We start from the raw sequence: 25530 nt of genomic DNA on the forward strand, positions 1-25530 counted from the left end.
AGAACCAATTCCTTAAAAATCAAAATATCACTAACACCCAATTCAGAACTTAAACGTTTGACCCAATTACAAGGGTCCTATGAATCATGTCATTTTCTTGTACGCTTTTTGTGTTGTTAGGGGACAAAACAGTTAAGAATAAAAAAATAAATAATTTCTTGGATTCCATACAGCTATGACAGGAAATACTGCAGCATCCTAAGATAACTAGAACAATTCCCTATGTTCTCACTGCAAATTGCTCTTGGACTCACCGGAATCTGACCACGGGATTCTCATTTGGAAGATCTGACAAGCAAACATTCTGATGGGGGCAGATAAAAATAGTTTTTTTTTTTCTTTCACCATGTTAATAATGTCAAAAGAAGTGCTTATACAAATTTTGGCCAACGACCGCATTTACGAGGGCCGTAAAAAATAAATTCGCCAGGGGCCATTAACAGAAAGAATACACAATTTCATTGAAAAAATTTATTAGAACAGGCACATCAATTTTTTAGCTATTTTTCAACATATTCCCCACCGGAATTGAGATATTTGTCATATCACGGCATCGACAGAGAGGTGCAGACGGCTGTCAAACGCTGGTTCCGATCCCAGGCAGCTGACTTCTACGACACAAGGATACATAAATTGATCCTATGGGTCTCAATTCCAGTGAGAGATATGTTGACAAATAGCGCAACAATTGCTGTATCTGTTTCAATAAATCTTTCCATGCAATTGTGCTTTCTTTTTTGTAAACGGCCCCAGGGAAAATCATTTTATGGACGGCCTTGTAATAATTGTAATCAAAAATTTGTATAAGGACTTCTTTTGACATTATTAACATGATGGAAGAAAAAAGTAACTTTTTACTTGCCCCCATCAGAATGTTTGCTTGTGAGCGCATATCCTTTGGCTCGCGGTTCGTCTAAACTAAATTGTAACAGCAAGTACAGTGTTGTTTACTGTGCACTTGATATCACTTCCCAGTCACAGTTTAAAGCCTTGACGAGGAGGGAGGGTGGAAACGCAATACAGGGAGATAATTCCGAGCCTCACGATAAGTCATCGTCATACATTAGTGAGCATGTTATTAGGCGTGCGCATGTCTGTAATCCCTTATGCAGTTGTATTTCTAGCGTCACAAGCATACAGGTATGACGAACTGGTTTAACTGCCCTGAACATGTAATTGAAATATGTCAGCTTTCCATAGGGGCACACTAATTGCTTACTTCAGTCGGCTTACCAGTGACTTCATTGCCGTTGAGAATCATAACGTCATCACCGTAATCTTCTTCCCCTCTTATTTTCTTTTCGTGTAATTTTCCTCGTCTTCGTAATTTTCTCAAATTTTTTCTTCTTCATTGCTCATATCTACTTTATTTAATTCTCTTGTATATTTTTTATAATTTATTTTTCCTCCTTTTCTCTTCCTTTCCTCTTCATTCCTACACTTTATCCTCTTCGGTTCCCTTTCCTTCTTCCTTGTCCCTTCGTCTAACATTCCCTTTCGACATTTCTTTGGATTCTCATGTAAGCGTACTTATTTTCCAAAAGATACGCAGTTTAGAATTATAGGTATCCTACAAGCAAAACTCAGCTCAGACTCCTCGCGGCGCGCATGCTATACCCCTCTTACCCCCCCCCCCCTGCAGTAGGCGTAAGAGCACGCTGGGAACGGGAGCATACGTCATCTGCGCGAGACAGTCACGTCCTCTGGTTTCTGCGCACCGAGTTTTCCTTGTTGGATGCCTATAGTACTTCAGCTTTCGTCATTCGCCAGTTCTTAATAGGTACAGAATAAGGCATAAATTCTGATCGGGTTTTTAATTGCAGTTTCTTACTTACCGCTAGTCAGCACTGGTGGTTTATTTATCGTCGAGAAGTGCACTGCTTGCAGTTTAGTTACCCTGGAGCGTTGGTCTCTACAGAAGTAGCCTGTATTACTGTAATATAAACGTTTATGAGAACAAACTCAGCTACACAGCGGAAGGATCAGAAATATTTTAATACACGAATATATACTATGTTGTTTATGGATATTTTATCGCTATTCTACCCTATCCTACCCCACTAATACACACAGTGCCCTTTGAAATAGCACATACTTTACCCTTTGAAATAGCATGATGCTGTGTCGTTTGTTGATGTTTGATCCCTGTCCTACACATAGTAGGCTTATACATAACCTGCCTTTTCATTTGTATATTTCAAAATTTCGCATTCATACACAAAATATAGTTGACATGACTTAGGCTTATGTCCTAGCCCTCGTATGTTTTGTATCATCTGTATAAGTTAGATAGATTAACCATGTATCGGTTCCATTGTTTTGTATTGTTTTTAATTTTATCTACAGTAATCTCACTAGAGGTTTTGATTTATCTAGAGAAAATCAAAACTCGAGTGGGATTTAATTGACTATTACACGATTAGAAGAAAATATATAAAGATTAGAAGCAATAAAGTGCTCTAATACAATAAAATATTAATTGACTTACTGAAATTCTATTTCAATAATATTAGCTTCACCAAAACGTTTGAACGGAGCCGCCATTTTCAGTTGAGTGTCTATACTGTAAACAAATGACGATCACAAAGCATGTTTTATAGTACTGTAAAGAATTTGCAGTTTGAAATGTTGGCAAACAAAGAAACAAATGGTAGAAAGGTGATAAAAACAGGAGAAAGTATATAAAGATTAGAAGAAATAAAGTACTCTAATACAATAAAATAGATATTAATTGACTTACTAAAGTTCTATTTCACTAATGTTATCTTCACCAAAATTTTTGAACGGAGCTGCTATTTTCAGTCGACTATCTACTCGGGGAAACAAATTACGATCGCAAAGCATGTTTTATAGTACCGTAAATAATTTGCACTTTGAAATGTTGGCAAACAAAGAAACAAATGCTAGGGTAGTGATAAAAATACACAAATGATAGGGAAGCGATAAAATTAAACAAATGTAGGGAAACGATAAAATTGTGCGATAAGCAGCATTGATTGGTTGAAAGACGTCCTTTCGTACCGTTTTATTGGTCAAAAGTAGTATGACGTAGTAAAAGTGTAGCCTAATAGTCTATAGTAATCTCACTAGAGGGTTTGATTTATCTAGAGGAAATAAAAACTCGAGTGAGATTTAATTAACTATTACACAATTAGAAGAAATTATACAAAGATTAGGCCTAGAAGAAATAAAGTACTCTAATACAATAAAATATTAATTGACTTACTAAAATACTAAACTGTCTTGAAAAGTATATTATTGTGTCACCTCATCAACTATACAATCTTCATTGAGCTCTATGGACGATTACCAGTCAAGAAGGTTTCGTTGATTGTTTCATTTTTATTAAAACAGTTGCATATCACTTCAGTTATCAATATATATTAAACAATCTCTGATACGTGACTATCAATAATCTGATACAGCAGAAGCTATAACATAACCTAAATAATATAAAGAAGATAAATGGTAGAAAAGTTTTAGTTAAGGATAATGAAATAAACATGAAACATTTTAAAAGGTACAATTATTCAAAGTGCAATATTGACAAACAAAGAAAGAAATACTAGGGAGGTGATAAAACAAACAAATGCTAGGGAGGTGATAAAAGCTAATGCTAGGGAGATTATAAAAATTGCAGGTTTGTAGAATAACCAGCCATGATTGGTTGAAACATGTAGTTCCGTACCGTTTTATTGGTCAAAAGTAGTATGACGTAGTAAAAGTGTAACTTATAAAGTCTTCCCTAAATATTTTATTTCTAACTTTAGCCAATGGCCTACGGAACTCTACATTTTCTTCTTAATTCTAATTCTGGCGGTTAGTAATTAGGTAGACCTATGTAGTTAGATCGTTGGCAGGCATATAGACATAACGAAAGTTGGCAGCCAGGTAGATACGTACAGTAGATAGGTAACTATGTATTTAGAGAACTAGTCTTAAATTATGCGAGGTTGGTGGCATAAAATACGACCGCGCTGTGTAAACAATTTGCGTATGTGTATGAATGAAAATGTTAACAGCGAAATTTGAGTTAGTCGTGCAACAGTTGAATACAGAGTTAAATGTTTAATTGGGGTCTGGCACCCAGTGTAGCTGGATATGTTATGACCCTAATTGGATAAATTGACTAGTTAGTGTGTTTGCACAAAACTTTGTCAACGCGATCTGACAAGGTCGTAAATATTCATCTCATTTGTCCTGGAGTAAAGAATTTGTTTGTTACGTCCTGCAAATTACATCATTGGACATACAGTACTCGCTAGGGTTGTACAATATTTACAACAATAGCTTTAAGAGACACAACATATTTCCGCCTTTGTATTCTCATTGTTAGAGACAGGTAAAATATGAAATTTCATATTCTAAATCATTCCTGCTAGCAATATTACAACAAGAATTTTCACGATTCACATTATGTAGAATGAAATTCACACCGTATAGTTTTATATTTCATAATATTTTGGTAAAATTTTAGTATTTCATAAAAATCTTCATTTTTTCCATATTTTGCATCATTTTCTCCACTCCATTAATATTACTATAGTCCACACCTGTAGAGTTACGGTTAGCGCGTCTGGCCGCGAAACCAGGTGACCCGGGTTCGATTCCCGGTCGGTGCAAGTTACCTGGTTGAGGTTTTTTCCGGAGTTTTCCCTCAACCCAATATGAGCAAATGCTGGGTAACTTTCGGTGCTGAACCCCGGACTCATTTTCACCAGTATTATCATCTTATCTCATTCAGACGCTAAATAACCTAAGATGTTGATAAAACGTCGTAAAATAACCTACCAAAAAAAAATATTACTGTAACTATCACTGGATCGGATTTTCTACACATTATAAAGAAACGATAGAGATATTTTCGAGAAAACGTTTGAAAAAACCAACCCATCCATTTCCCCAACTTTCCGACATTTCCAAGAGCAAGTGAAAAACTCAAATTCCAAGAGCAAGTGAAATTTCCAAATTCCTAGCAGCAAGTGAAATCTCCAAATTCCTAGCAGCAAGTGAAATCTCCAAATTCCAAGGAGCAAGTGAAATCTCCAGATTTCTAAAGCCAAGCGAAATATCCAAATTTCCTAGAAAGGGAAATCTCCAAATTCTCAAGAACAAGTGAAATCTCCAAATTCCCAAGAGCAAGTGAAATCTCCAAATTCCCAGGAGCAAGTGAAATCTCCAAATTCCCAGGATCAAGTGAAATTTTCAAATTCCCAAGAGCAAGTGAAATCTTCTAATTTTTCTTTAGAATTATTTAACTCGTAGCGTCAATGAATTTGAGAAGCCGAAACAAAATAAGTGTGACTTCTGTATCACCTTCGCCATTCTTTGTTGCCATATCTACTCGTATACCGTGTAAATTAGAGTTTCAAACGGGTTTCAACCATCAATTTTACCGTCTACGTAATTTCTCCTCTTTTTGAAACTTCATGTGTTTTTCAAGGTACAAAACAATATATTAACTGACACAAGATGTAATTCTTTGTCAGAAAATATTGAAAAGTTACTTGTGTTGTATTGTAACCAGTACTAAATCCAGCCAACGTAAGTTTTTTTTTGTTCTTTTCAGTGTCAAAAATTAAGTTACCTAATTCTTTCATTCAGGTAAAGATTTAATGATGCTGAAAAACTGTTTAATTATGCAGATTTATTGTATTTTATTTGGTAGCATATTAAATGTACACAAAACTATAAATCTCTGAATACTTATTTTATAAATACTGATGTGAACCTGATCAAAATGGTTTAGGAACGAAGATATTAACATTAAAATATATATTTCACATTTTGCCAACATTAATTTCATATATTGGAAAAATTTTCTTCATAATGTCCGGTCTCTACTCTTTATACATGTAGGCTACTTAACGAGACGATCCATCTGGGACTATCTTCCTTTTCTTTATGAGTCTTCATAAGTTGTAGCCTATGTGGAAAATATTCTTGCATAGAAGATCATATGTAGGGAATATGCATCCATAGATAGTTGCTTACCACTAGGATCGCTACTATCACCTCATCACAGACAATGCGAAATAGTACTGGCACAGTCTATTGTTCCTAGTACCCTCAACAACTCAAGCTTCGTGACTGTATATACTAGACTGTGGTTGTACTTGGAAATTTTTTTTCTTCCTAGAGATTACGCTTCACCAGTCTGAAATTTTAATTAAAATGGCTTATCCATCAGGTGTACCTACATTGCTCAATAGGGCTGGCGTCCCCTACGCCGGATGGCGGTTAGTTGCGTCCTAATTGAGCCACTCACCCACTAGAGGACGGTTAGTTGCGTCCTTTATATTGTACCTGTCTTGTTAATGAAATATATGTGCCTTTATTTTTCTTTTTGCTGCCAAATAAAGAAATCAAAAGCTATACAGAAATGTTTCAGTGTATTATAAGACAGTGCAAATCACGAGATGTATTATTCGCCCCACAGAAATGTATGTGGATTTTGAACTCTCTATACATACTGCTGCCAAACTTGTTTTCCCTTCAGTCAGAATCAGAGGCTGCCGGTTTCACCTAAGCGAGGATTGGTGAAAAAAAAAATAATAAAAATCTACGTTTGACAGCAGAATTTAAAGCAAATTCAGAAAAAGTTAAGTTTCTGAAGTACTTTTTTGGCTTACTCTTTTCAAACCCAGAAGATATCGATGACTGTTTTACTGAAGATGTTATGAACATTCAGCCTCGAGGCGAAAGAATTGCAGTATTTACTGATTATATTTTTGATAATTATATTTCGAACGTAGCTCTGTGTCCACCGGTTATTCGGACAGCGTACAGTAGATCTACACGACAAATCGCACAACAAACAACTGCGGATCTTTTCACGCTAAATTTAACGGGACTTTCTACACATTCAACCCAACCATCTACAATTTTGTTGACGTTCTGAAGGAAATATACTGTGATGTATATATCAAAATAAGAAGCACATAAGGAAGAAAGAAAGCAAAAAATTCTAGTGGAGAAAGAAATATTTCTCAGAAAACAAATGGCATAATAATAAACAACTCCATATCTCGACGATTCACCACTGTTATTCTCACCCTATCCCAATCTTGAGACCGGTATTGACAAAAGACCGGGTTCTGAATGGAAGAAGTGGAGACTGACGGTTGGACAAATACCTGCTAGGCTACGAGGCCACAAGAAATGTGCCTCAGTTTCAGCTTTCCAAGTGCAATCTCAAAACCTGTGGGAACATACGAAATGCAGAAGCCAGACTAGGCCGGAACATTTCGGGCCTCAGAAACAAATTTTACTGCAAGACAGGTCTATAAACATCGCAAAGTTTTCTAATAGTTCTACAACGCTAGCCTATATGCTTCATTCTAATAACTAATATCATGTTATATATGACTAAAAAGCACAAAATCTTGAGTTTAAGCCTCGATCATATATACCCAGATTGCTCGGCCTTATAGGCTTTGATGGTAACAACTTTTGTCTGGTTTACTATGCGCCATCTAGTTGGTACATAAGGAATCGCGTCATAACTCCCATTTGAATTGCATTAGCGACTGTACTGCCATCTCGTGTTCGTTTACGGTGGACGGATGGCGATCCTGGCGGTTGTTCTCTTCAAAGTGCTGCCGATTTTAACATAGGGATGAGCAATCTGTTACATATGATCTAGGGTTTAAGGAAGCTAAGTGACTGAGGCCCGGCCTGACTTGCCTCAGCCAATCAGCCGCCACTGATCCGAACCTTAGTCATGAGATAAGATTTCTTGGATAAATTCTGTTTCTTCCTCAACTTTAAACTCCGCCATAGTCCAGTTATCGTAATTTCATTATCTGACTGAAGTATCCTTTGTAGTTTAAGAGAATGGTTTAAATACTACCAATGTTTAGTTACAAAGTTTCTTGCTTGTCTGTACAGTCGTCGTTTGAGGGAAGGAAAGTAACATGGAAATTAAAGTCATTATTGTGTTTAATTAGTGGCTATAGTTGCAACACGATGGCCTCGCTGGCTAATCCAAGAAGATACAAATAAAGATAACCACCTTAATAACTACCAATATCATCAGGGTGAAGCTCTACTCTACATCCTATTAATTGGATTGCATAACGACATCAAATATACAGTACTTATGGACTGGTTCCAGTCAAAATGTAATTTCTTCTCTTAAATAGATAGAACATCGCTACATACGAATGAAGTCAGCGAGTCTCCCGTCGCTACTTCCTTATAGAAGAAACTTCACCATCAAAATTGTCGTCATCGCCATTTTCGTCATCATCATCGTCGCTAAACATAGCCATCTCGTATTTTCATTATCTATATCATCATCATCATCATCATCATCATCATCATCATCTTCACTTTCACCACTATCATCATTGCTATAATATGATAGGCCTATATGTTAAAAGTTCCTTAAGCCACTCACAAGCAAACGTTCTGATGGGAGCAGATAAAAAGTTAAAGTTTTTTCCTCTATCATGTTAATAATGTCAAAAGAAGTGCTTATACGAATTTTGGCCACTCGACCGCAATTATGAGGGCCGTAAAAAATTGATTCGCCAGGGGCCGTTAACAGAAAGAAAAAACACAATTTCATTAGACAAATTTATTAGAACGGACACAACTTGTTGAGCTATTTTCCAACATATTTTCCATCGGAATTGAGACATTTCTCATATCATAGGATCGACAGAGAGAGGTGCAGACGCAGTCAAACTCTGGTTCCGGACTGAGGCGGCTGACTTCTACGGCACAAAAATTGATCCCATGGTATGACTAATGTCTCAATTCCAGTAGGGGATATGTTGACAAATTTAGCAAAAATTGCTGTATCTGTTTCAATAAATATTTGTATGAAATTGTGCTTTTTTCTATAAACGACCCCAGGGAAAATCACTTTCTGGACGGCCTCGTAATTGCGGTCGAGTGGCCAAAATTTGTATAAGGACTTCTTTTGACATTATTAACGTGGTGGAAGAAAAAATTTTAACTTTTTTTATCTGTCCCCATCAGAACGTTTGCTTGTCAGCTGAAGGAGTTAGCAACCGCTCAACTACGAGGAAATGAAACGGCTCGTTCTATTTTATGATAGATTAGCTTACAATAGAGCTGCTTGGTCGCCAAGTGGTGTAAGTCAGAAATAATAGAAATTGAGTTAGTGTGCCATTATATTCTCCATATGGAAAAGTATTAATTTGACAAGCGAAATAAGTTCATAATACAAAAAAACTACCAGCAGAGTGCATTTGAAATTTGAGCACAAAAATTATTTTCGCCTCGCGTTTTGTGCCTGGTAAAGTAAGTCAGGATTCACCGCTGTGGAGTAACGGTTAGCATGCCTGACCGTGAAGGGAGCTGGCCCGGGTTCAAATCCTGATTGAGACAAGTTACCTGGTTGAGGTTTTCCGGGGTTTGTCCTTCAACCCATTCAGAGCAAATTCCGGGTAACTTTCGGCATTGGACTTCGGGCTCATTTCGCTGACATTATCACCTTCATCTCATTCAGACGCTAGATAACCATAGCGGTTGATAACTCGTCTTTAAATAACCAACTAAAAAAAAAAAAAGTAAGTCAGGTACCGCTGATGCACTTGGACAATGAGCCTATCCGTTTACTTCTTCTCATGTATCTCGGCATCAATAGTGGGAATTGTTACTACAATTTTTTTTAAATAAAGGAACGTAAAAGTCTGTTTATCTCAAAGCAAAGGTATTTTTGACTTACAGACCGATTATTTAGTCCTGACAGTTCAGCGACGCGAAAGAGGGGAAGTAATAGGAGGAGTAGGGAGAGTTCCGGAGTAGAGATAAGGGCGAGCGGTCGGTAAAGGAATGCAGTACATCTTAATTATACTGGAAACATACCGCTCTACCGCACGCACGACATCCGATCGCTCCGAAGGCAATCGAGTGAATAATCTAAACATCCCTTGGCGTAACTAATCCCTATTTCAGTTTGGTTGATAGGCCTTCTCCTCTACTCACTCTCTTTACCATCCGTGAAGGGGAGGATACTATTGTCTATCTCACTAATGTTCGACTAACTGATTTTGAACATAGTGAAAATTCTTAATTACTATTGAAAATGTTTACCGGTAATCCATATTTCGAAAGTCTATACTAAGCGTTTATATTGCATTTTCTTGTTGTTTATATCAACTAGCACATTAAAAAGCTACTGAGAGCAGAAGATAAATGTTTTTTTCGTCGCTAGTTGCTACTCTATAGCATACACAATGGGACAATCTGCACTGTCACTCCCCCCCTGACTTCACAACACAAACTAACATTCCTTAATTTAATTATTAATTGAAAATATTGTAAGAACGGCATTAAAATATACGCAAACATGTAATTGTTAAACATCTGTGTCACTGGATTTTATATCCACTTACGTACTTTATTTAATATTTTATTTTCTTGTGTGTAGAACTTGGGGGGGGGGGGGTGCAGGTATAAGAGGTAACAGCTACCGTACTGTTACTGACGGACTCAGGGCAAGTATAAGGGGAAAGAAATGTCTTCGCTTCCTCTCAACTTGTATGAAATGTCGATTAAATGGATTCGCCTGTCCCAGGCGCACATCTCCTGCGACTGTCAGGACTAAATAATCGTACTGTACACCAAGTGGCGAACAAAGAGGACTTTATATTGTATAAAAATCGTGTACACGTCTGCAGAAAGTCCACTTTTTATTGTTTTTCTTCCTCTTGTATATTTTCCAACACTTAATAATGTCTTCAGAATCATACAGAAAATGTGTTACTGTCCTGTCTAGTGCTATTATTTTAACTCAGTACTAATATTCCTTCTTGTTTTATGTATTAAGTTTGCATTTTTTTTTAAGATTTATTTTAGGTCGCATAACTGCTGGGTCTTTTTGCGACCACAGTATTCATATTCAGAACAATACAAGACAAGCAGTGATGATTACAAACAAAGTACACAATATGTTACAATGTATCTAGAGGTAAAAAATTAAATAAATAAACAAAAAATTAATAAACAGAGTATATGAACAGTATAAATTTTACAATTAAATCATATTATACAAGGAAATTTCTTTAAAGAATTAAATTACTTGTAGAAGAACATCTGTATTGTTGAGTGCTGTAGATATATCATTTGGTATGTTGTACTTTTTCCTTGAGGTGTGATATTTTCGGCATTCTATGGTGACGTGTTTGATGGTCAGGAAGCAATGACAGGTTTCACAGGTTGGTGGTTCATTTCTTGAGATAAGGTAGGTATGGGTTAATTTTGTATGTCCAATTCTTAATCTTGATAATAAAACCTAGTCTTTTCTATTAAGCTTGTGGATCGGTATATTAATGGAGCATTTTGATTTGACTTCGAAAAGTTTTCTGGAGGGATTGAGAGTCCAAAGTGTAATCCATGATTCTTTACATTTATTGTCTACGAGGGAAATTAAATCTCGACGTGGTAAGAAGGTATAATCGGGGTTGGTGGAATCTTTGGTGCTTTGTTTGGCTTCTCTATCAGCTGCATCGTTGCCTGCAATGCCACAATGAGAGGGTATCCAGATGAAAATGACTTCTTTTCCTTTTGCTATAAGTTTATGGTATAAGATCTGAATGTCTTGTCTTAGTTTATCAGTTGTCCATACATTACTCAGCGCCTTTAATGAGCTTAAAGAATCTGAAAATGTGATGGAATTGTTATGGTCTTCATTTAGAATATACTGTAGTGATTCTCTAATTGCATATAATTCACATGAAAAAATTGAAAAGGATTCTGGTAACTTAACAGATATTATTTCATTTTCAGATATCACTGCACATCCACTTCCATCACTTGATTTAGAACCATCAGTATAAATTGCGATGTGATTTAACTTTGCCTTTGTTGTGATATACATGTTAAATACGTAATTTTTGTTGTTTCTATAGCAATTAAAAGATGTTTCACGCTTCCAACAGTTCAACATTATTTTGTGCTCATTCTTTAACGCCATGATGTTATGTTGAGCTTCGTAGCAGTCATTGAGTGCATCTCCCCTCCCCCTCATGGCATGTTAGTAGTTTGTCAGAGTGTAGTTGAGTTATTAACAAGGAGATGTGAAACATGTTCTACATTTGATTGCAGCCCGAGGCGGACACTCAGAGCCACACGTTCAGGTGCAAAGTGTTCAAGAGGCCCCGTCCTTGCAACCTGTGTCACCAGCCCATCCATCACCAGGGCAGCTGCTGTCGAGGTGAGCACATACAAACTCCATGTTAATATTACTCACGATATATTCATTTGAGTAGTACTCAGATACAGATATGACTACTATTTAAAATTGCAGCTTGACTTTCTTCAGAGAACTGCAAACCGACGTCTCTTATTGTACCATTCTTCTTCTTCTTCTTCTTCTTCTTCTTCTTCCACGATACTATCGTCCTTTCATTCATTCATTCATTCATTCATTCATTCATTCATTCATTCATTCATTCATTCACTCATTCATTTAGTGTTCTGCCCAAGGGCAGGCCTTTCACTGCAAACTCAGCTTTCTCCAACCTTTCCTATTTTCTGCCTTCCTTTTCGTTTCCTCATATGATGCATATATCTTAATGTCGTCTGTAATCTGATTTCTTCTACCCCGATCTATTCTCCCGTTCACCATTCCTTCCAAGTGCATCCTTCAGTAGGCAGTTTCTTCTCAGCCAGTGACCCAACCAATTCCTTTTCCTCTTCTTGATCAGTTTTAGTATCATTCTTTCTTCACCCACTCTTTCCAACACAGCTTCATTTCTTACTCTCTCTGTCTATTTCACACGTTCCATTTTTCTCCATATCCACATTTCAAATGCTCCTATTCGCTTCTCTTCACTTTCAGTGCCATAGTGCTGCCAGAAGGATTAGATGCCTCCATAGGGATCCAAACCCGTAACCTTTCGGTTTCCAGTGCAACGTATTTCATTTCTGGTATTATTTTTCCTAATTATTGTCTGGACTTCGAATCATAAGAAACAACTGGCCTTTAGAAAGATTTGTTTAACTTCAGTCCTGTCTGTTTTTGGGCTTTAGAAGGTTTTGTTATATTCATAATGGCTAAAATGTTTACAAATTCAGAAATTTTGTTATTCAAGACTGGTTATTATTATTATTATTATTATTATTATTATTATTATTATTATTATTATTATTATTATTAAAACCTTTCGACTACTAATTTCTCGAAGATACTACCCCCGCGGACGTTTGAGGAGGCGGTGTGTCTCCTCCATGAATATTTCATGAAGAACGTTAAATGAATAACTCAGAGCAAACATGCGCAGAGATGATCAGTGACAGGAACACCCCGGCTCTCTCACGGACCGCTGATCTCAGTCAGCAATCAATCAGCGGTCACTCACGAAGCGACCCGTGGGAACCGCTTGTCGGCGGGCAAGAATATCGGTCATGTTGACCCAGGGGGCGTGGCGATGCTTTGTTTTCACAGGCACAAGAATCTGCGACCTACCGGATGTTTGTGTCTTCGGCGGACACTTCTTCAACCGGGTGTCTAGGAACGTAAAGCGCGAGATGATAAATAATGTTAAAGACATTGTGATGACCCTGGGAACAGAATGTCGAAGATCCAGAAATACGGATGATGATTGATGACATAAAACGGTGCCACTCTTTGCGAAAGATATAGCGATTGAAGAGTGAATGTAGTTAATGTAGTTTTTACTCTAAATTATAAAATTATTTTCGACATTCATTAATAGAAGTTGTGGAGTCGGTATAAAAAAAGAAAAACTTCGACTTCGGATAAGACTTCAATTCTGACTCTGACTAGCTCCGCTTTGGAGCAACGGTTAGTATAACGGACCGTGAAACGAGCGGGCCCGAGTTCAAATCCTGCTTGGGACAAGTTACCTGGTTGAGATTTTTTCCGAGGTTTTTCCCTCAACCAACTGAAACAGAATTCCTGGATAACTTTTCCCGTTGGATCTTGGACTCATTTTGCCATCATTAATTAAAATTTCGATATTAGGGCTTGGAAGGTCATGTCCTATAAACCTAAATATGCTTGCAAAAATACCCTTAAAAAGTGAAAAATGTGCCAATAAATATGCAGTAATAAATGAAGAGAAATTACGTTTCCTGAACATTACGAATGTTAATGAGTACGACCCGAAAATTTATACGGTAAATTATTATTAAATATAAATGCAAATATGTCCTTAAAAGTGCAAAATATGCCAGTAAATATGCAATAATAAAAGGAGAGAAATTACGTTACCTGTAACAGTACGAAAGTTAATGAGTCGGACCCAACAATTCATACCGTAAATAATTACTAAATATGAATGCAAATATATCCTTAAAAGTGCAAAATATGCTAGTAAATATGCAGTAATAAATGGAGAATAATTACCTTTCCTGTAACAGTGCGGATGTTAATGAGTAGAACCGCGAAATTCATAAAGTAAATAATTTCTAAATATGGATGCAAATATGCACTTAAAAGTGCAAAATATGCCTGTAAATATGCAGTAATAAATAGAGAGAAATTGCGTTACCTATAACTGTACGAATTTTAATGAGTAGGACCTGAAAATTCATTCCGTAAATAATTACTAAATATGAATGCAAATATGCACTTAAAAGGTGCAAAAATTCCAATAAATATGCAGTAATAAATGGAGAGAAATTACTTTTCCTGTAACAGTACGAATGTTAATGAGTAGGATCCGGAAATTCATACAGCAAATAATTACTAAATATGAATGTAAATATGTCCTTAAAAGTGTAAAATATGCCATTAAATATCCAGTAATAAATGGAGAATAATTACGTTACCTGTAACAATACGAATATTAATGAGTAGGATCCGGAAATTCATACCGTAAATAATTACTAAATGAATGCAAATATGCACTTAAAAAGTGCAAAAATGCCAATGGATATCCAGTAATAAATGGAGAGATATTGCGTTTCCTGTAACAGTATGAATGTTAATGAGTAGGACCCGGAAATTCATACAGTAAATAATAAACTAAATATGAATGCAATTATGCACTTAAAAGGTGCAAAAATTCCAATAAATATGCATTAATAAATGGAGAGAAATTAGTTTCCTGTAACAGTACGAATGTTAATGATTAGGACCCGGAAATTCATATAGTACATGAATACTAAATATGAATGCAAATATGCCCTTAAAAAGTGCAAAATATACTAATAAATATGCTCTAATGAATTAAGAGAAAGGTGAGAAGATGACATACAAAATTAAGTTATGAAGGATAGGTCGTAGTCCTTGAAATTGGTATTATCCCGGCTTTTGCCTGGAGAGACATGGAAGATCACGAAAAACTAAGTCAGAATAGCCGGTCCTTGGGATCGAACTCGAACCTCCCGTATAAAAGGAGAATTTTTTTAACAACACTATATCAATTACGAGGTTATTAGCGTTGGTGTAATTAGTAGTAGACATATGGTATTTGGCGACATGGTTCCGAGGATTCGTCATGGTTACGCTTGAAATTCGGAAAAAAAAGGGTGTGGCTGTGTCGGAAACAGTCGTGTGTTTTACGTGAATATGTCTGTCTTAAATCGACAGATGTAGACGAGATCTTTTGTTTGACACTAAAAGCAGGATGCTAGCACATAGAAGTCGCGAGATATCTATACAGTCTATAGTATATTTCCACACAATCCAAAAATTACCTCCTGTCGCCGCAGTCCCCGCTAAATTCATGCTCGCATCTTAATAGTATACCCGCTCGAACGAGAACACGTTTATTTCAGTTGTGTTACTAGTCATGGTGTTGGAATGGATCACCCTACAAGCTTACATCGTTTACGTCCTGGTACCCCATGTGTCGATCTGATTTTAAAGACGTATTCAAACCAAACCATCCCAGATAATCAGCCTAACCCGGATTCGATCCCACGCTCGAGCGAAGTCTCGGTTCGCAACTCCCATTCTCTACTGCCTAACATTAGCTTTCACACGGTATTAAACCAGCGTCCTAGACATCGCTTACATCTCGACCAGTTAAAATTAAGCTTAGAGAACTGTCAAAAGAAGTGTAAATTGCTCGAGAATTCGAAAAAGAACGTCCAGAAGGAAGAAAAGATTTTAAATCTTCTAAATGCGTAGCTGCTTGTACGATTTCATTGCCAGTTTTAATAATATTTCCTATATTTATAAACTATCGCTTCTCGTCTACTTCATTAATCATTCAGTGACAATGCGTAGGTCTTGCGTTGCGTCCAATGACAAGGTTACAAGGCCACAGTCCTACTGGAATTTGTAAGGTGCACAAAATTATCGTTCCCTTCCTAAAACAGACCTGCGGAAAAAGTTACCGCTTACCTACTTACTATGGGTGCAGTCATAAGTTACAAGCAGTGTCATATTTTGAACGCTGGCATCCCGATTTTGAATCTCAGAGAGGACTCATAGGGCGAAGGCAGCATTAAACATAGCTTCAGTTGTCTCAAATGATGAATTAACCTCTTAAGGGGACCCGAAACGTCCTGTACCTATAATGTTAAATCTAAGGAATATTGTTCCTAAACTTTTGACAGTTGGATTTTGATTTTTTTGTTGTAGTCTATTACATATTTTTAATACTTTGTACCATAGGGATTTTTATATAATGTCTATTTTCTTAAAGATATTATTTTTTGTAATTAAAGAATACTTAATATTTTTTTCATTGCATTATAGTACATGAAATCTTTCATTAAAGAGATATACAGGGACATCATTTTATTTTTACTTCAATTTTTATTGTACCTGAGTTTTTTAATGTACTTCACTCCCACCCCTTCTACTGATGAAGTTCAATCGTCCTCCACACAGATCCAAGACCGCATATACAGTCATAGTAGCCTTACGGTCATAGTGAACAGTACGTTCCAAAAATATGTTCGCGTTTTCCAGTGACGATAGAGCTTTCAATATTGAATTATTTTCGCACAGGTACTGTCGTCCATTTGCCTACGTCGTATCCCGGTTTCCCCCACCAGCTTTTATTCGCCAGCTAGTGGCTGGGCTGTCTTAGCTCTTTTCTGAGAACATTAATTTCTGTTAGGAATTGGACGTCTACGTAATATTATACTACTATTTAAAATAACTTAAATAAAAGGGCCTCGTTAATTAATTAACTGTCACGTGATTTCCCCCCTTTCTACGATCCTACGACATAACCACTTGGACGGACAGTAGATAGTATGTCTGAGTAATTTTATCTTTTCGGATCGGGCAGAAGTGGAGATTGAATTTACAGTACGTAAGGTACTCTTTTATAGAGTAGGTACAGAGTTATTTCAACATGAGTTACTAGTACGAAGGACGAAACTGGTAATTGGGATTAGGTACAATAGTCTATAGTGCGATAATATACACATTAGAACTGAAGCCTGTATCGAAGTGAACGGCCAACATTTTCAAAAATGTGTTTAAATATCCATATTATGATTATTTTTCAATTTAGCTTCATTCCCTATATTGTACGCTAATGTGCTGTAGATAGTATAATATACACTGCATAATGAATACGTTCGCATGGATAGCTCAGTTCGTGAGTAAAAACACTTATTGTTAATACAGTACTGTATTTTGATTAAACAAAAACCTAATGAAAATGATCAAACTCAAAATCGCGATATTTCCTACTTTACTTAAATGGATGAACTACTTTTCTTCCCTCCTATACCTAGTAAAGTGATTTGTTTGTACATTACGCCAGTATCATCGGACTCCAGTCGTGGAAGGAGGTAGCAAACGGCGTTGATCCATAGGTATAGCTAGGTTAATATTAAAAATGTTAGTAAAAATAAAATGATGTCCCTGTACAAGTCCTGCAAATTTAAGATAATACAGTAATTTAGAAAAAAATGTTCCTTATGTATGAAAAAAATAAACTTGTGGAAAGTGAGGTATTCAGATGACGTATTCAGATGTTGAAAGAGGTTTTTTGCTGGACATCCATGAATTAGCTTTGGGGCACTCATCATTACATAATCACTCCTTTCCCTTTATGTAGTAGTTGACACCAAGCGTGGAAAGATCTAATAATAAAGCGAGAAATGAAAGGAAAACAGTCTAGGTTTGAGAGAGAATGAAAGAGGGTAGATAGAGAAGAATAGATAGCAAATTCAGTTAAAGCAGATGAATAGGAAGTAATCAGGAAATACTTGGCAAATTAATATATTAACATAAAAGGGTGGTATATATTAGATGAAGTAATTTGCATGATATGTATTATCAATTTATGTATATAACTGATTGAATTGTTTATGCCTTAAATTGAATTAACTTAGGGTACTTGTTTTGTATTATACATATAGCTCAACTGAAGAATAATCGTTTGCGTTTGTAAATTTAATAATCTTATTGGCTATGTACTGTGTATTTTTAGTAGAGCCATCGATGTAGCTCAGTCGGCAGACTCGCTGGGCTGCTGATCCAGAGCTGCGCTCGGGCTTAGGTTGGATCCGTCTTTGGTCTCATTGAATGGTTTCTTCCGAGGTTTTCCTCAGCCGTGGGACTGAAGCCGGATGGTCTATGGCGAGTCCTCGGCCTCACTTCATTTCACTCCTTTGGTCTTATTACCTGGTTGAGTTTTTTCCGAGGTTTTCCCCAATCTAAAGGCAAATGCCGGGTAATCTTTTGGTGAGTCCTCGGGCCTCACCTCATCTTACTACATCTCGCCAAAATATTGTAAAAAAATGGTAAAAAATTGTAGAAAATTACAAAATTGTAAAACTATAAAAATTGTAAAATATTGTAAAAATTGTAAAAATTTTTAAAAATTGTAATTGTAATATTGTAAAAATTTGACTTGTTCCACATCTTAAAGCTTCATTGCTCGTGTAAGATCTATGGATTATAATAAATGAAATAAAAAAGTGGATCGAAAAGCAGAAATGTAAAGGTCCACCATAACTATGAATTGTAAAGTTGGCTGACAAATATCAAATATCAAATGAAGCATACGAACAACACAATTTTCACTTTAATTCATCGGAATTTGGACAACGATATCAGCGTGGAAAGCCCAGTCATTTGAATGAGGTTCCCTACTGTTAGGTATAACAACACGGTAATGTTAATTACTAGTCACCCGGTAGGCCTTCATGCCATATTTTTAAAACTAGTTTAGTTTACTATTGGCAAAATGTAGCTATAAGCTTATATTCTGATCCACTTGATTTGCATATTCTACTCCTTAGGCCTGTAAGGTCAGGTTACCGCGCTGCCCCGCCCACGTGATGCCCCTGAATGCTAATTGAATCAGCAAGTTAATCATGGAAAGCTATTTTGAATTTAATTTCCTTGTGGATTGGCTGCATTAAAAGCAATCTGTTCGCACTTTTGAATGCAAATAAGTTGGGCCTTGTGATGTTGCCTTTGTGTGAGCTCAATTTGCCACTAAGAGATGCAGTACTCAATGAAGCAAATTAATGGCAGGAAACGCCACGCTTCGGGCTAGGATCGCCAACCTATAAAGCGTGAATCAAGGCTAGTACGCTGTTATTGCGATTGCTCCACTTGACAAATTGTAGATTTAGTTTCAAACAACGTTACATTTACATAATGTTTTAGTTATTTAATATTCACGTAGTACATAATATAGGCCTACCGTTCAAAGACGAAATAATGGCAGGGCGATAATGGAGAAGTGGTGTAATGAAAATGACGGGGGAAACGGGAATAGCCACATCTTCATCATCTTCACTTCGAGGTTTAGGGAAATGTCATGTTCCGACTACAGATTTCCATCTCTCTCCCGGACAGCCAACATGTCTTCGTCCTGTTGGTCTGAAAAATAAACCATGTAGAGAATATTAATTTTTTGGTCCTATGTGGCTAAGAGGGATAAAGTTACAGGAGAATGGAGAAAGTTACACAACACAGAACTGCACGCATTGTATTCTTCACCTGACATAATTAGGAACATTAAATTCCAACGTTTGGGATGGGCAGGGCATGTAGCACGTATGGACGAATCCAGAAATGCATATAGAGTGTTAGTTGGGAGGCCGGAGGGAAAAAGACCTTTGGGGAGGCCGAGACGTAGATGGGGAGATAATATTAAAATAGATTTGAGGGAGGTGGGATATGATGATAGACACTGGATTAATCTTGCTCAGGATAGGGACCAATGGCGGGCTTATGTGAGGGCAGCAATGAACCTCCGGGTTCTTTAAAAGACAGCCAGTAAGTAAGTAAGTAAGTATGTCGAACAAGGAGTAAGGTCACAAAGGAAAAACCAAAGAATAAAGATTCTATCCGATACTGTGAATTGAGCCTCGATGTAGCTCAGTAGCAGAGCATTCAGTACGTAGAACGGAGCAACTTTTTCTCCGTCATTAACAAACTGAAAAATAAAGCCCGTTTAGGAATTCTTCCGTTTTCCATTCTTGCCATGTTCGGCCAAGTTCTGTGAACTTGGATGTTATCTTCTATGGAAAATAGATTTGGTTCTCCTCTTGTCTGATCATTTCTAAAGGAAAAACATAGATAATAATAATAATAATAATAATAATAATAATAATAATGACATTATTATTATTATTATTATTATTATTATTATTATTATTATTATTATTATTATTATTATAACAACAACATGTCTTTATTAAGCACGAGTATGTACAACTTTCAGCCACCTTTATTTGTTCTGGAGACCTGCTCTACAACTCGCAGAGTGAGAGTGATTTGGAGTATTGATGATAATGGTGAGGGAAACGAAAGAACACCTGAAGAAACCCTCGTGACGTCTTTATCCACAGCAAAGTTCTTCATGACCCAGATGGAGATCGAACACGGGTCGTCACAGTAGAAGGTAGAGGCTAACCACTAGGCCACAGGCGAGTTAATATGGATCTTAAATAAGAAATGTAAAGACATTCAACATTAGCGAACGCATCACTCAGAACAGGACGAATTGGTTAGAACAAAGCAGAGAGAATAGACACAAGTAGATTAACAGAGTTAATTGCAGACCTTTCCGGAATGAGGATGTAACCAACAAAATTGTAATTCCTGTTTCAGGAGAAAGGGCATATTTCATTAGGCCTATATTTACTAACATAGCCATTTGACTAAACAAGATACAAGTAAATTCAGTCATAGAACGCAATATTATTGTTATAAATAAATAAATAAATAAATAAATAAATAAGTAAATAAATAAGTAAATCAATAAATAAATAAATAGGTAAATAAATAAATAAATAAACAAATAAGTAAGTAAATAAATAAATAAGTAAATCAATCAATCCATAAATACATCAATAAATAAACAAACAAAGAAACAAACAAAGAAACCATTAAACAAACAAACAAACAAGCAAACAAACCATCAAACAAACAAACCATCAAAGAAACAACACTCTTCCCACTTACATCATATGTTTCAAGAATTTGATGTTATATCCTTTTTCCGGGGAGGTCTTCAGTTTCATATTATGAATCTACAGACTTCAGCAGGAAGAGAAAAAGAAACTGGGTGAGTCACTGGCGAGAAAGAAAATATTACCTACTGAAGGATATACTGGAAGGTATGTTGAATGGGAGAAAAGTTCGGGACACAAGAAGATATCAGATGATGGACAACATTTATATATGGATCATATGCAGAGACTTAAGGTAAGCGTTCACTACATCGCATCGCACTGTTCGTACGAATTGCACGCAACGGATAGTTTAAGTGCAGTGCGTTCACTATAACGGCTCCATTTCATCTCCTCATCGGATTCCCCTATCAGCTGTTTAAAACATGACGTCGTACAATATTGACATTACTGAAAACAGAGGAGTTGAGGTTAGGTCTATTAATTACGTCTGTTAACGAATAAGAATTTGTAAATGCTTCATGCGTCTTAATTGAAGAGGAAGAAACGAAAGAAATATTGGTTACATAATATATTTGCAAGAAATGACTTGATTACTGTAATGGGAAAGCCTCAAATTATATAATTCTTCGCAATTTTCTACACGCGAAATAAGTTTTCCGTCTGCCATTTTGGCGCGACCTGAACATGGCACAACATAGCCTATTAGTAACAGTTGACCAATTAAAATTGATTTATTAAAGAAGGCCATGATCGCACGCATCGGAAAAGTTGCCCATCCGAGAAACGTGGACGGATTTGCCGTGAGGCGGTGCGTGCGATACGATGTAGTGAACGCGGTTACATAACAATTATAGCAAAGATAGACTTTTTCCGATCCGTGTGATTCGTCCGATGCGTGCGATACGATGTAGTGAACGCTTACCTTAAGAGGAGGGTGGAAAATAGGAAAGATTGGAGAATTCTGGATTTGCAGTGAAAGACCTGCCCTTGGGCAGAAAGCTATCAATGAATGAACAACAAGAGCGTTTCCCAACGCAAGATGGAAAGACCAAGAATTCCTTGAAGTTGGAACCGAACAGCCAGGCTACAACCCATGGGGAAGGTAATGATGATGATTATGGTAATGATGATTTCTGGATCCCTAGAGAAAGTGCCCAGCATTGCCAAGGAGCATTACAAACACCGTTCACATCTGAACTGCTACTTGAATTGAAAACAGATTAAAGAGGAAATTAAAAATTGACTAGAAAACGTTAAGTACTAAACTGTGCAATAATGCTCCTGGCAGTGACTGGAAAATTACAGGTTATGTGATATAGACAAGAGTCGTGACAAGAACGCAAACTGTGACTAAATAGGTTGTGAAGAATATTTAATGTGTGACGAATTCTCTTGTAAAGTGTGACGTCCTCATCAATTCTATAACGGTCCTTTCTTAGTACAAAACATTGTTTCATTCATCACCACCAATGTCGTCATCGTCGTCAATGCATAAGATAGAAGACTCTCCTGTTACGGTCTCAATTTACTTTTAATTCATTTAGTAACACGTGAGTATTTTTCATTAATTATTTATTGTGTGTGATTATTCATTCCTTTCTTTAAACTGTTACTTTTCTTTGAACCAATTATTACCTATTCAAAATGCTCAGTTAAATATCCGTTTTACTTCTTTTTTCACTGACGGCATAGTAAAGGTAGAGGTATGGGTGCAATTGGTCTCTCAATCCGCCTGAAGATAGATAGATAGATAGATAGATAGATAGATAGATAGATAGATAGATAGATAGATAGATAGATAGATAGATAGATAGATAGATAGATAGATGGATGGATGGATGGATGGATGGATGGATGGATGGATGGATGGATGGATGGATGGATGGATGGATGGATGGATGGATGGATGGATGGATGGATGGATGGATGGATGGATGGATGGATTTATTTTATTTTTATTATTATTATTTTTTTAGTTTAACCAGATAAATAAGCATTCGTATCTGAACAATCTGATACGTATACTGTGCATTTTTGCTATTTTAAAGACATTTGTTTACACTTTAACGTGAATTGTTTATTAAAAGGATTTTCTCTACACATTATATCTAAAAAAATTGCTAATAACAATAATTGTTCCCCACGGTTTCAAGAGAGCCTTTCCGTTGATAGTCTACTGCCTAATGCAGCGTTTCTCAAATTATGGTCCGCGGACCACCTGTGGTCCTCGAGGTCTGCGCTTGTGGTCCTACAAAAAAGGCAGAAGAAAAAAATAAAATTCAAACGAGTTGCGTATCACTCTATAGCTGGAAATCTCAGAGTTTGGAAATGATACATGACAATCACCTTTCACTTTTTCTCTCAGTACAGACATTTTATGAAATTTATTATCCTATCCGTCTACTGACTTCCCACTCTACTCTCAACAACAAAAGAGGGATTTAAAGCACTATGAACGTGTTGTTTCTCGCCATCTTTTCCCTGCACATCTGGCGCCGCGCCTGTAACCCAGCCAGGGACTACCCAAATACATAACAGGGTACCGAACCTTTTCATGTATTTATGACTTTCTTAATAGTTTTGCCAACACCCAGTCTACACATTGAAATGGTCATGTACTGTACGTCGTACACCAATAATACGACTCTGAGGTCATACTCTGAAACTTATTTTCCGAGTAAATATGATGAATTTTCATGAGTTCGTGATCCCTTTCATTGCGATATTGAAAATAACAAACTTTCGTTGAGTGAAAGAGAACAGTTAGTTGAATTCTCGAATGACACCGGACTTAAAATGAAATTCCAAGCGGAAGATATAGTTAATTTCTGGGCTACATTACAAGTGAAAAGAGAATACAGTGAAATGTACAATGGTGCTTTAGAGATTATAATTCAGTTTCCTTCTACGTATCTGTGTGAGAAAGGGTTTTCATCACTAACTCTAATAAAAACAAAGTAGGCTACCGAAATCGACTCGAAGTATGTGACAATCTCCGACTTATGCTTAGCAGCATACGTCCAAATATAGAAAAATTGTGCAAGAATTGCCAGGCTCATGCATCTCATTAATGTGAGTAACAACATTTATTTATTTTTTTTTTAGTTAATAAGTTAAAGATTATCCAAACTCTAATAGCCTTGAATTATTAAATAAACAAAAATGAATTTTTTTCTATTAACATTAGCTTAATTATTTGATACTAACAGGCATAAAATTAATTTAATTAAATTAACTTTAATCAATTAATTCTATTTTAAAATATAAATGTATTGATATTAAAATATAGTACTACAAAAATTATAAATTTGCTTTCGAAGGGAACAAGAGTAAGGTGGTCCTCGGAACTGTTCTGGCTTAAAAAAGTGGTCCCCACTACAAAAAACGTTTGAGAAACGCTGGCCTAATGGATTTAAGATGGGTTTAAGAAAATTTTAAGTAGGCTACTCACAGCTTCTCTGGTGTTTTAGTATCTTTTTAAAGTTTGACAACTTTGTATAGGCCTATTATATATGAAGATATTTAACTTAGATGCTGCAAACATAGTTTTAGTAGACGGATTTCCATAAGCACATCATATATATATATATATATATATATATATATATATATATATATATATATATATATATTTCTGTCTCAAGCTATATGTTTGATTCACGTAAGTGGTCGAGTAGTACATTATAATGTCCACGCAGTGGCGTATACTGGTTAAAGGGTTTGGGCTACCGCTGACCCTATTATTACACAAAATATATCTAACAATTACTTTAATTTTAATTACTATGGTAAAACTAATAATACAAAATTATTACATTATGTTATATTATAAACTTTTTCTTTTGTAATTTCCTTGGGCTACCGCCGGTAGCCCGCAAAATACGCCCCTGTGTCCACGTGATGTGCCTAACATCCCCTGCTTAATGTGGCAGGTTGCTTATTTATAATAATACAATAATTATAAATTGCACCCACTGAGATTTGAATTTGGGTATTCATCTCAAAAGCGAGAGTAAGTTTTATTAATTCTTAAGCTAACACTAGGCTATTGGCTACAGTTCACGTTACGATATACAAAAACATTTCCTTTTCCATTCTGTTTATGTTTTCTTCCTTCTATGAAATTACATAATACAAATTATGCAATTTTGGTCTGACAAGATTGCTATTACGTAGATACGAAATAAAGCTATGGTTCTATCAATTATTATATTGATTTGAGTTGCACTTTGTAATCTT

The 25530-nt window shown here is 36.2% G+C and overlaps 1 protein-coding gene across 1 annotated transcript in view; it reads left to right on the plus strand.

Annotated features, from left to right (window-relative positions):
• LOC138706401 (tensin-3-like) overlaps positions 1-25530 on the plus strand; it is an 812914-nt gene that overhangs the window by 14181 nt on the left and 773203 nt on the right. The window contains exon 2 of the mRNA XM_069835653.1: positions 12082-12190. Coding sequence (XP_069691754.1) covers positions 12082-12190 — 109 coding nt within the window. The remainder of the gene's footprint in view (positions 1-12081; positions 12191-25530) is intronic.

The sequence above is a fragment of the Periplaneta americana genome, chromosome 9 (genome assembly GCF_040183065.1).
Source record: "Periplaneta americana isolate PAMFEO1 chromosome 9, P.americana_PAMFEO1_priV1, whole genome shotgun sequence".
In the NCBI taxonomy this organism is placed as follows: domain Eukaryota; kingdom Metazoa; phylum Arthropoda; class Insecta; order Blattodea; family Blattidae; genus Periplaneta; species Periplaneta americana.